We start from the raw sequence: 12,332 nt of genomic DNA on the forward strand, positions 1-12,332 counted from the left end.
TCCACCCCCCCCCCCGCCTTTTCTTTATAATGCAAATTTGCTTGGGCAAAAGGAGTTGTTTCCTCAGGTTTCCCCCATTTAAACCCTTCCTTTATAATTTGATTTTGTCTTTGCTAAAGTAGTTCGAGATTTCCCCAGTTAACCCTTTCTTTCCTAATCTGATTTTGTTTATGCAAAAGGAGTTCAGTTTTCCAAGATTCCCCTCATTTTACCCTTTCTTTTATAATTCGATTTGGTGTCTTCAAAAGCTTTTATTCTTTTCTAAATTCTCCTTCCCATTTAACATTTTCCTTTATGACTTTGGATGAATTGATTTTGTTTCTTCAAGTTTCCCCCGCCCCTCGCCGACTTTATGTGATTAAAATTGTCCGTTTTATTCTCTGCGATCGTCTGTACCCCTGATGGGGTCAAGAGTTCCTTCCGTGCCCAGCCATAAAGGTGTCCGCTTCCCTGCGCCTCTCGTGCTGTATGACCTGCCCTTTGCTATCTATCTTGCAGGTGGGCAAAGTGAGGCCCAGAGAGGCGGGGGCGGCCCCAGCTCTGGCTCTCTGGCCGCCGTCTCGGACCACCTGCCCCGGCGCGGGTGCCAGGGCAGCTATCAGAGGCCGGTAGAGCGGGGCGGAGCCTGAGCTGGGGGGAGGGGTCCAGGCTGGCAGGGAGGGAGGGCTTCCTCCCACTTTCTGTCGGCAGACGGAATCTGCCGGCTGCCGCGGCGCCTTTAAGGTGCAAGCGCAGCTGCGAGCGAGCGAGCGAGCGACCCAGGGAGGCCGGCCGAGGGGAAGTGCGGCAATCGGGGGCGACCCTCGCCTGCTGGAGGTGAGCGGGGGCCCGGCTGGGAGGGGGGCGCCCGTGGCCTTGCACCTGGAGAGAGGCGGGGGCGTCACAGGAGATGTCCTCTGCCCCGGGTGGCGGGCGGGGGCCCTGGGAGGGGGGTCGCCTTTTCTGTCCACCTCCGGTCCCGTCGGATGCCGGGCTGCTGCCCACCCTGGGCGTCCCTCTTCATCCAACGGACCGAGGCCCTGCGGGGTGAAGAGGGGGGTCCTGCCCGGTCCGCGCTGTGGCATCGCTTGAACTTGGCGGCTCAGCTCATCCCAACTCAAGGATGCTGCCGGAGGGAGGCCTTCAGCCCCGGGCTTTCGAAAGATCTGGACCCCCAGCCCGCCCCACCCGCACTCCGTGCTCTTTGGCACCGGCAGCTGCTTCGTATCTCCGAGGATCACCCCTCTCGGCGGGCTTTCTTAGTGCCTGCCACTTTGGTCGGGCAGCCGAGAGTGGCGCTCGGCATCGGAGTAGGAAGGAAGTCTGGAGGACCGAGGCTGCTGCAGAGGCAGCCTCAGACTGGAGCCCATCCCCGGCGGCACCTGCGCCTAGGATTTAGAGCTGGAAGAAGGAACTCTAGAGGTCATTTAGATCAAGCTGCTCATTTTACAGATTAGGAAACTGAGGCTCAGGGAAAGTAAGAGGTGATTTGTCCAAGGTCACGCAGACCGTTCGTAGTATCACAATATTTTAGATTTAGACTTGGTCCCAGCACCTCGTTTCACAGATGAGCAAGCTGATCAGGATCCCTGAGAAGTGAAGGGCTTAACAGGATTTGAACGCAAGTCTTCTGTCTTCAGCACCAGGGAGTTTATTTGGAGTGTGCTTAACTGCAAATCTGAGATTAGCTGAAGGATCTTTCTGGTCATCAAATGAAATATTAAGTGTTAGTAATGAATTAACCCCTTGACAAATGCTGAGGGCAAGTGGTGTACCAATGGGCAGAAAAATACTATTCTGAGGCTTTTAGAAACCTTGCCGTAGGATACATTTGTGAAAGGGATTCCAGATGGATTTTTCGCCCACCTTTCCCCACATTATGGCATTCATAAAGACTACTGTTCGGTACACTCCACCAGCACTGTTAGTCATTCAGTCAACAAATGTTTATTTAGCGTGTTCTTGTGTGCCTTCCGCTGTGCTAAGCCCTGAGGATTGGAGTAGAAACAATGAAACAATCCCTGCTCTCCAGGAGTTTACATTCTGATGGAAGGGAACAATTATATATACAAATATATACAGCATAAATAGAAAGTTAATCAGTATACATCTCTACAAAGTAGCTCAATACAAGGCAGTCAAGTATGGAGGAGACTAGTAATGGGGCACTGGGGGGAGGCTTCACCTAGACCATGGTGCTTGAGCAGCTTCTTAAAGAAAGAGGCTGGATCTCTAAGGTACATCCAGTCAGTCAGTCTGTTAGTATTTATCATTTATTCCAGGCATGGGGCATGATCAGGACAAAAGCACAGAGACTAGGGATGGAGGATCGGATCAGAGGAACAGAAAGAAAGGCCATTTGGACATGTGAGAGGACTAAGCACCGTCCAGTGAGGTTGGAGAGAGAGACCGGGACCAGCTTGTGAAGAACTAGGGAGGACTTTGTATTTGATGCTGGAGGCCGCAGGAGGGGACCATTGGAGGTGGTTACGTGGTCGGATCTTTGATGGAGGAAAATTACTTTGGCGGCAGTGCGAAAGAAGGACCGGAGGAGGTTGAGGCTTGAGGCTAGGAGAGCAATTAAGAAACAATTAACAAGAATCTAGGTGAGAGGTGATGAGGACTGGAATTAAGGTGGTAGCTTAATGGGTGGAGAGAAGCCATCAGATGCAAGATGATGTTGTGAATGTACAAAGAGGAAGCTTTGGCCTCTATGTGGGATGAGGACCAACATTTCTTGAGTGTAGTAGTGCCTATGAGCCCAGAAGTAAGCTGTTTACTGTAGGAGATACTAGAAGAAGCTAAGAAATTTCAAGAAACTCATAACCTAGATAGAGTCAGAATTTGTTTACAGGAAACTGAGGGGACCGTTTGGGAGCTATAAAGAGAAAATTCCTTGCACAGGACATGACCTCTCCTACCTACAACAAAGTGTCTAAGGCAGAGCCAAGAGTCAAGCTGTTCAGCTTGGCTGGCCTTGTGAGGTCCTGGGGATCAAAAGACCCATTTGTTAGTGTTTGGGGTTGAAAACATAGAGAAGAAAAAAACAAGTATTAATTTCTTTCAAAAAAATTTTTTTAATGTCTTTGTCTTTTGTTTTTACATTATGGTCATTTCCTGATAAACATCACCACCCCTTCTTGAAAAACAGAAAAGGGAAACTGACTAATGGATTGACTGACTGACTCCATTGTATTGCTGTAAGAGTTCTCTACTGTTGTGAAGCACCTTGGTGGTTCAGTGGGTAGAGCGCTAGCCTTGGAGTCAGGAAGACCCCAGTTTGAATCTTGCTTCAGGTATTTACTAGCTGGGTGGCACTGGACCAGTCACTTAACCCCTCTCAGTCTCAGCTTCCTCACCTGTAAAATGAGGATAATAATAGCACCTACCTCCCAGGGTTGTTGTCAGGATTGAATGAGGTAGCACATGTAAAACACTCTGCAAATCTTAAAGCATTATGTAAATGCTAACTATAAATAGCCTTACATAGCACTCTTGTTGTCATATAGCGCTATTTATTATTGTTATTCTTATTACCGGTAGTCCTCAAGAGGGAGCTCAACACAGATCCTGTATTTAGAACTGGAAGAGACGTTGGGGCCATCTCGTCTAATGCTTTGATTTTCCAAATAAGGAAACTGTGGCCCAGGGAATTTAAGGGGCTTGCTCAATCGAGGTCATACAAGTAGTATGTGTCTGAGGTGGGATTTGAACCCAGGTACTTAGAGCAGAGCTGATGCTCTTTTCACATTCTATTTTGCTCCCATTATGTGTTTCCTTACCTGTTGTCCAGGTTTTGATTGGTTATAATTATAGTTAATTAGAGTTTAGCTGCCTTTTAGACACTTAACATCCATCTACTCATCTTTTCTGTTGTTTTCCTGGCTCTGCATCACTCCATGGAAATGTTCCCATGCTTCTCTGAATTCCTCATTTTCAGCATTTCTTATGTACCCTGATTCATTTAACCACTTCCCAATCAATGGCATTCATCTTTTCCAGCTTATTTGCTAATACAAAAAGGGCTGCTATGCACACTTTGCCCCATTTCTTACAAAGGCCTTTCTTTCTGTCTTTGACCTCCTCATGGCATATACCCTGCAGTGAGTAGCCAAAGAATGTTAGCATTTTAGGGGCTTTCCTCGAGTAATCCCCAATTACTTTTTCCAAAAGAATTCTACCACTTCAGCGTTCCACCAGCACTTTATTATTGTGCCTGCTTTCCCACAGCCTCTCCAACATCACCTACTTCCATATTTTATCATTTTTGCTGGGTGAAACCTCCAAGTATCAACACTAATTTCTTTATTAACAACCCACCCAGAACAGCTGTAGAGTAGTAACAGTGTCAAAGGCTTGTGGAAGAATAGCACATCAAATATAAACAATTTTAATACTCTTTCTTTTTGAATCTTTGATCTGAGAAAATACGGCATATTGTCAAGTGCTAAGTCAGGAGAGGCTTGGGGAAAACTCTTAACTAGGGCTCCTAAGAGGTGGAAGGGAGAAGGGAGTATGTCCTAGGCACAGAGAACTGGGAGATGATGGAATGTCTTATATGAAGAACCAAAAGAAGGTCATTACGGCCGGTCAAAGTACATGAAAGGTAGAGATGTGTAATAAGATAGGAAGTGCTTTAAAAGCCAAATAGAGGATTGCATGGTTAATCCTAGCCATGAGAGGAAGTTGCTTCATCAGGGAAGTGATGTGGTCAGATCTGCACTTTAGGAAAATTATTAGGGCAGTGGAGTAAAGGATGGATGGAAGTGGGGAGAGACTTGAGGCAGGGAGATCAATTAGGAAGCCAGTTCAATAGACCATAGAGAAATGGTGGCCTGTACCATTGGGGCTGTAGAGGACATATTGGAGCGGTAGTGTGGAGGCAGCGATGATAAGATTTCACAACTTGTGGATATGTGGAGTGAGAGAGAGGAAGGAGTCGAGGGCAGCACTGATGTTGTAAACCTGAATGACTCAGTGATGCTGAAGAAATTTGGAGGAGGTGGGAATAAAGAGAAATAAACAAGTATTGTTTGGTTCTACCCACTGTGCCTGGTTCTGCCCTTTGCAATCAGATGGAGTAAGTCCAATCCCTTTTCCACATGGCTCCCTGTGAAATAACTAAAGTAGTAACTGTGTTCTCCTAAGTCTTTTCAATTGAATTAAATAAATATTGATTAAGCACCTACTTCTATGCTAGGTGCTGAGGCTAGAAGCCAAAATAAAGAATGGTCCCTGCCCTCAAGGAGGTGAGTTGAAGGAAGGGGGGAGGGATATGATGTGTACACACTTAAGAAAATACCAAGTTAGCTGATATAATTGTAAGAGAAAGGCAGCCCTGAGCAGAAAAGGAAAGACTCCCTGCAGGAACTGGCATAGGAGTTGTGCTTTGAAGGGATTCTAAGGTAATGAGGAAGATCATTCCAGGTACGGGGAAATCTTGTGCAAAGACCTGGAGGCAGGAGGTGGGATGTCAAGATCAGAGATTAGCTAGCAGGTCTGTTTGCCAGGGGAATAATATGAGATAAGATTAGAAAGGAAGATGGGGGCCAGATTGCTTTTGAGGACCTTAAAAATCATCATTTAGAGACCGGGTGCATAGGCAGGTTAGCCTTTAGGCAATAGGGAGCCTTTGAGGATTGTTGAGTATGTGTGTGGAGGGTGAGGGCAAGAGTAGGAAGATGAAAAGAGATGAGTAAGAGCATTTAAACAGGGAGGAGGGGAAACAAGAATGTTGTCACAGAAGCCAAGGGAGGAGAGAGCATCCAGGTGGCATGAGGACAGGCAACAGTGATGAGAGGGCCCAAAGATCGAAGAAAAGGCCTTTGGATTGAGCCTTAAGAAATCATTGGTAACCTTTGAGCCAGATGATAAGGTAATTTAGGGATTAAGAAGGGAATGGAAGGCTAAGAAATGGAGGCAAACAGGACACCTTCCTAAGAGTTTAGCTTGGAAAGGGAGAGGTGATACCTTAATGAGGCATCAGGGTCAAGTGAACCCATGTTAACATCGTGATGGACCCACCAAGGCCACAGAGGACAGACAATGCCTGGGTTCTTCCAATCAATCATTTTGTATTTTGTAGCTATGGACATTCTTTGTCTTTTTTTTTCTTTTTGGTTCTGTCTTTTTTGATTTCTTAGGTCGTCATTTATCTTCTAGCTTACCATCTTCTTCACCTTTTCAAAAATCATCCTTTGGAAAAGGACCCACATGTACAAAAATATTTATAGCAGCTCTTTCTGTGGTGGCCAAGATCAGAAATTGAGGGCATGCCCATCAATTGGGGAGTGGCTGGAAAAGTTGTGGTTTATGAATATAATGGAATACTAATGTGCTATAAGAAATGATGAGCAGATGGGGCAGCTAGGTGGTGCAGTGGATAGAGCACCGGCCCTGACATCAGCAGGACCTGAGTTCAAATGCGGCCTCAGACCAAAAACTTGACACTTACTAGCTGTGTGACCCTGGGCAAGTTACTTAACCCCAAGTGCCTTTAAAAAAAAGAGAGAGAGAGAGAGAGAGAGAAAAGAGAAATGATGAGCAGGCAGACTTCAGGAAAATCTGGAAAGACTTGTATGGACTGAGGCTGAGTGAAGTGAGCAGAACCAGGAGAACATTGTAGACAGTAACAGCTACACTGTGCAATGACAAACTTTGATATATTTAGCTCTTCTCAGTAATACAAGGATCTAAGACATCTCCAAAGGTCTCATGATGGAAAGTGCCATCCACATCAAGAGAAAGAACTATGGAGTTTAAATGCAGATCGAAGCATACTATTTGCTCTTTTTTTTTCTTCTGTTTTGTTTTGTTTCCTCTTTCTTATGATTCCTCCTATTGGTTCTAATCCTTCCTTACAACATCACTAATGTGAAAATATGTTTAATAGGAATGTATAGGTAGAGCCTATATCAGAGTGCACACCATCTTGGGGAGGGAGGGGGAGAAAATTTAAAACTTAAAAGCATATGGAAGTCATGTTGAAAATTAAAAATAAATTAGTTAATTTTTAAAAAATCATCCCTTGATAGGCAGCATGATACAGTAGCAAGATTGCTGGATTGAGAGTCAAAGGACCTGCATTCAAATCTTGGCTTTTCTAGTTACTAACTGTGGCCATCGGCAAGTCATTTCACCACTCTGCCTCAGTTCTCTCATTTGTAAAATGAATGGGTTGAACTAGATGACTTTTAAGGGTCCTTCTGGGGCTGCTAGGTGGCTCGGTAGCTAGAGTGTTTGCTATCCCCTTCCTCCTGCTGCTGTCCCCCCACAACTGATACTTCTAGCACAGAGAGAAAATGGAATTCTGGAATAGAAGGTGCCAAAGTAACAAAGCATTATGTGACAGCACAGCCTGGGAGAGAAGATGTGGCAACGGGACCCCGATGCGACTGTGACCGAGGGAATGGGCGAAGGCTCCATGTGGAGCCAAAGTACAAGGACCTCAATTATCATCTTTGAGGATAGATCAGGGCAGCTCCCCTTATTGAGTAATAATCTTACTGTCCTTCCAAGTCTGGCCAAAGGCTCTTCAGTGACACCCCTAGTGTGACCTAGGGTAGAACCTTCAAGGAGAAGGCTGTGTTCTTCCACCTTGGGCCAGAATGTATTTTATGTGATCCCCATTACTTTAATGGCCTCCAAGATGGTGAGAAGCTAGGTGTGGTCTTTTTGGCCCTCTGCCCTTCTATTGTTCTAAGAAGGGTTAGGTTGTCTGTTCCCTTCTGAAGCAGAGCTGGACTCAATTCTTGTCAAGAAACAAGCAACAAAACAGACTTGACTTCTCAAAAATTCTGCAAAGGGCCCGGAACCCAAGTCTTGGATTCTCCTGAAAGATCAGCTGATTTTTCCTGGTTGCAAAGGACTTTGGAGTTCTCTGAGGGACACGCCTGTTTGCTGCTCTAGCAAGAGATTTCTCTCCCAGCCCACTGCCACGATCAAAATTAAGGAAAGAGCCCAGGGAATCTTGGCAGCATTGTTGCGGTGACCAGGGGGCACCTGGCAGCTTGAAGATGGTGGAAGCAGCCAGCCCACCTACGTGAAGCACACCATTATATTTTAGTGAAAAACTGTCCAAGAGGATGTTATTTTGACTATGAAGAAGCTGAAATTTAGTTGCCTGGGTAACATGATGTTAAATGATGTTCTGATGAAGTAAAATTAGAATCAAAGGATCCTAGATGTGGAACTGAAAGTCCAACGTTCTCATTTTACAGATGAGCCAACCGAGGCCCAGAGAAATCCAGTGACTTGCCCAAGGTTTGGTTTGTTGTTGTTTAGTTGTGTCTGACTCTTCGTGACCCCATTTGGGGTTTTCTTGGCAAAGATACTGGAGTTATTTCCTTCTCCAGCTCATTTTACAGATGAGGAAACGCAAGTGACTTGCCCAGGGTCACATAGCTAGTAAGTGTATGAGGCCAGATTTGAACTCAAGAAGAGGAATCTTCCTGACTTCAGGCCTGGCATTCTATCCACTGTACCAGCTAGCTGCCCCTTGCCAAAGGTTACACATGTACTAGTTGAAAAATGCCCAAGTTCAGCTGAGGTTCTCTGAGTCCAAAGCCAGTATCCTCTTCTAACCGGTAAGCACTCCGTATTCCCAGCCTTTTTCATTATGTTGGTTGGTTTTGCTGGCTTTTTTTCTCTTTTTAAAATTCTTTCTTATGAGGGATGGCTTTCTGGGAAGGGAGGAATATAGGTGGAAATATAGATGATGTAAAGGCAGAAAGTAGAAAAATCTGTTTTTAAAAGAAAAAATAGCTGACATTTACATAGAGCTTTACCATTTGCAAAGTACGCACATTATTATTTTATTCGATCCTCGAAGCCACCCCACTAGGTAGATGCTGTTATTATCCCATTAACAGATGGGCAGCCCAGTAGTGACTTGCCTTAGGCCACACAGCTGCTATGTATACGGGGTACTGCTTGGGAAGACTGCAGGCCTCGATGATCCAGGCAAGGCACTTCCTTGTCTGCACAATGAGGGGCCTGGGCCAGATGGCCTCTCAGGGACCTCAGAGGTTGTTGAGTTCAACTTTGTCATTTTGCAGATGAGCAAACTGAGGCTGAAATAGGTGCCCAGGCTCATCCAGCAGGATCTGAACTTGGGTCTTCCTGATAGCCTCTTCACTACATCCCCATCCCCCTCTATATCATACCTAACAAGACTCAATTGGCAACCTCACTATTAATCGTTGAAAGTGAGTTGAAGTGTTGTTTTTTTTAAGCTTAGCCATGCTGGTCAGCTTTCCTAAGCCTGACTGGCATGGTTAGCAAAGATCAATAGTCCTCATTCTCTTACCAGTGATTGTTTTCTCGTACAAAGAGCATAGCAAACACCATTTATGCTTAGCACCTTGGGAAAACTCAGTAACTCTCAAGATCTCAGGCTCTTAAGAGGTGATTGGTGTGATGGAAAGAGCTCATAAAACATTTTATTGATACTTTTTAAAAAATTGTCACTCCCCAAGAACACTCTTGTTATCATAATAGAATACCCCTCATTTTCCCCATTAGAGTCCTCCTTTGTAATTTGGCTTAAGCAAAATAAATCAACCCAAATAAATAAGTATCAGAGAAGGAAGTGGAAAAGCTTTTCTATGTGCTAAGCACTCTACAAATATTATCTCATTTAATACAACCTTGGGAGGTAGGAGCTATTATTACCCCCATTTTATGGTTGGGAAAATTGAAGCAGACAGAGGTTAAATGATTTGTCCAGAGTCACACAGCTAATAAGTGTCTGAGGCAGCATTTGGACTCAAATGACGCCTAGCACTTTAGCCATTATACTACCTCATTGCTTGACAAAATTAGAGCCAAGGACTTGCTTGACTCTAAGCCCACTGCTCTAACTACCCTATCACTCTGTCTCTAAACAAATGTAACTAATTATGAGACATGTGAATACATGACAGGTACAAAAAGGTACTTTTGTCAGAGGGTAACGGATAAAATGTCACATGAGATCCCAAGTCAGGAAAGATTCCAACTGGAGGAATGAAAGAGGATTGTATAGGGGAGATGGTGCCTGAGCCAGGCTTTGGAGACGGGAGTGGGGAGAATCTTACCCTTTTGGTGTGTCATGACCCCCCCTTACAATCTGGTGAAGGCTAGGGACCCCTTCTCAGAATCGTGTTTTAAAATAATTAAAATTTCAATAATATAAAAATATTCAATATTTTTCAAATTTCAGTAGTACAAAAATATTTTAAAAATAAATTTCAGTTACAGATGAGTGAAAGTAAAGATGCTACTCTTTCTCATCCAAGTTCATAGCCCCCCTGAAACCTATCCATGGACACCTTGGGGCTCCATGAACCCCCTAGTTAAGAACCCCTCCTTTAGAGGGTAAGAGAAGGGAAAAATGAGTACTGTCTACAAAAAGAAAAGCAGAAGGCACCAAACATGCTGACAGAATGGAAATCCCTTTCACATGAAGCTCTCCTGACTACCCCCTAGGTAGTCCTTCCTCCCCAAACTACTGAAGTTCTTTCATTAGAGAGGGCAGGAACTGTTTCTCTCTCTCTTATATCTAGTGTTTAGCACTGTGGCTGCCAATCAATAAGTGTTTGTTGAAGGCTTGATATATATTCTGTGTATATTTCAATATGTTCCTTTTGTCTCCTTCTAATAGAATGTAAGCTCCTTGAGGGCAGGGACTGTTTCATTTTTGTTTTTGTATTCCCAGCACCTAGCCAAGTGTCTGGTGCGTAGTTAATGGTTAATAAATGATCCTTGATAGCTTGAATATTTGTATCCCCAGTAGGAGAGTGTAGACAATGATATAGAGAACTCCTGGATGAGGACACTCTCTCTACCAGTGCAGATTAGGACCTTCTGTTAAGAAGTCATGAGAACAGACCCCAAAATCTGAAATCGTTTTAAAAAGAAATTGATTTGGTCATTTGGTAGAGGAGGAAAGCAGGAAGAAGGCTCCTTCCTCAGTCTCTGAAAGGTTTACATTATATAGGGTTTCCTAGGAGACCTGCATGAATACGTACACATAGTGGTGAAGCTGTTGTGTAGAGAGGGCAGTTCCCAGGCAAGGTCCAGGGAGATATCTATCAGGGAGCATGAACATTCAAATGAAGGGTGACTAAGATGTAAGCCTGAGCATTTTCAGTTTCAGGCACCCAAAACACAAGCACTGGGTTGACCCCAGATCTCGGTGGCATTCAGGCATTCTCTGCAGCAGAATATCCAGCTGGTCTCTGCGGTCAGCCAGTTTCTAGCCACATCAAGCTAGATTCAGACAATTTTTATAAATAAGGTTTTCTGAACAATGTAATCAAGTATTTCCCCACACCTCACTGCAATGCGTAGTTTTAGAGAATCGTCTAGAACACTGAAAGATTAAGTGATTTACCTGAGTCATTCAGCTAATTTGCGTCAGAGATGAGATTCCAACTCAAGTCTTCATGACTCTGAGGCCTCTTCTCTATCCGCCATACCATGGCTTCCTCCCCAGGCATATGTGCTTGTTACTAATTGGTGAAACAGAAATGAAAAAGAAAAACATAAAAGACTTTTAAAAGATCACGTACATATACACTACTGTACCTTCTGCCAAGGCAAACAAAAAACATACCTTCTCTTTGTACAGAGAAAAACAGTTAAGCTAGAATAAATATTACAGTGACTGCCTGAAAATGCATTGTACCATTTCCCTTGTACTCTGTCCCCTTTCCTGTTGCCTAGAGAAGAATATATTCTATTATTTTTTTCCTCAGAACTATTATTGAAGGCCCTGTTCCCCAGTTTTTTCAGATGAGGATACTGAGATCCAGAGAAAGGACTTACCTAAGGTTACAGGATTCCTTTGAACTCTGGTCTTTTGACTCCATATCCCGCATCCTTTCCCTTGTACCACACTGACTGTCGAGTGTATACACAGCAGAGCCAAACCCCAGCGGGATCCTGCCTTCTTCCATGTCCCTTAGGACTGTTGGAGCCTCTGAAACTGACTAGGGAAGATACAGTGGAAATCTGTAAAGACTCTTCAGATGCTTCTTTGTAAAAATGAAAAAATTCACTCATTTAACCTTTATTTCTACCTGATTTCTAACTGATCTTGGGAGTTCTTTCCTCTTCTCCTTTGTGTATTTAGGGTTTTTCCCCCCAACATGCAGTTTTAAAGATTTTTTTCCCTCTTTAACCTTTACAGGTGACACCAAGCCTTAAAAAGACAAAATGGATCTTCATGTGCTGAACATGTTTGTCATAGCTGGAGGGACTTTGGCCATCCCCATCCTAGCTTTTGTGGCTTCATTTCTCCTATGGCCCTCAGCGCTGATCAGAATCTACTATTGGTAAGAAAATAGGTTTGTAATTGACATTTCAAAAGG

General features: G+C 44.3%; 1 protein-coding gene across 2 annotated transcripts in view; it reads left to right on the plus strand.

Moving 5' to 3' along the window:
• Nucleotides 1-677: 677 nt before the first annotated feature.
• ABHD6 (abhydrolase domain containing 6, acylglycerol lipase) overlaps nt 678-12,332 on the plus strand; it is a 41,757-nt gene continuing 30,102 nt past the window's right edge. Inside the window, exons 1-3 of one of the 2 annotated variants that reach the window (XM_020968972.2) lie at nt 678-816; nt 5,180-5,228; nt 12,152-12,296. In XM_020968972.2, coding sequence (XP_020824631.1) covers nt 12,178-12,296 — 119 coding nt within the window. In that variant the 5' untranslated portion in view covers nt 678-816; nt 5,180-5,228; nt 12,152-12,177. The remainder of the gene's footprint in view (nt 817-5,179; nt 5,229-12,151; nt 12,297-12,332) is intronic. The other variant, XM_020968971.2, reaches the window with a different exon arrangement.

Source organism: Phascolarctos cinereus, unplaced genomic scaffold (genome assembly GCF_003287225.1).
Source record: "Phascolarctos cinereus isolate Bilbo 61053 unplaced genomic scaffold, phaCin_HiC Scaffold_4;HRSCAF=312, whole genome shotgun sequence".
Taxonomy (NCBI): Eukaryota; Metazoa; Chordata; class Mammalia; order Diprotodontia; family Phascolarctidae; genus Phascolarctos; species Phascolarctos cinereus.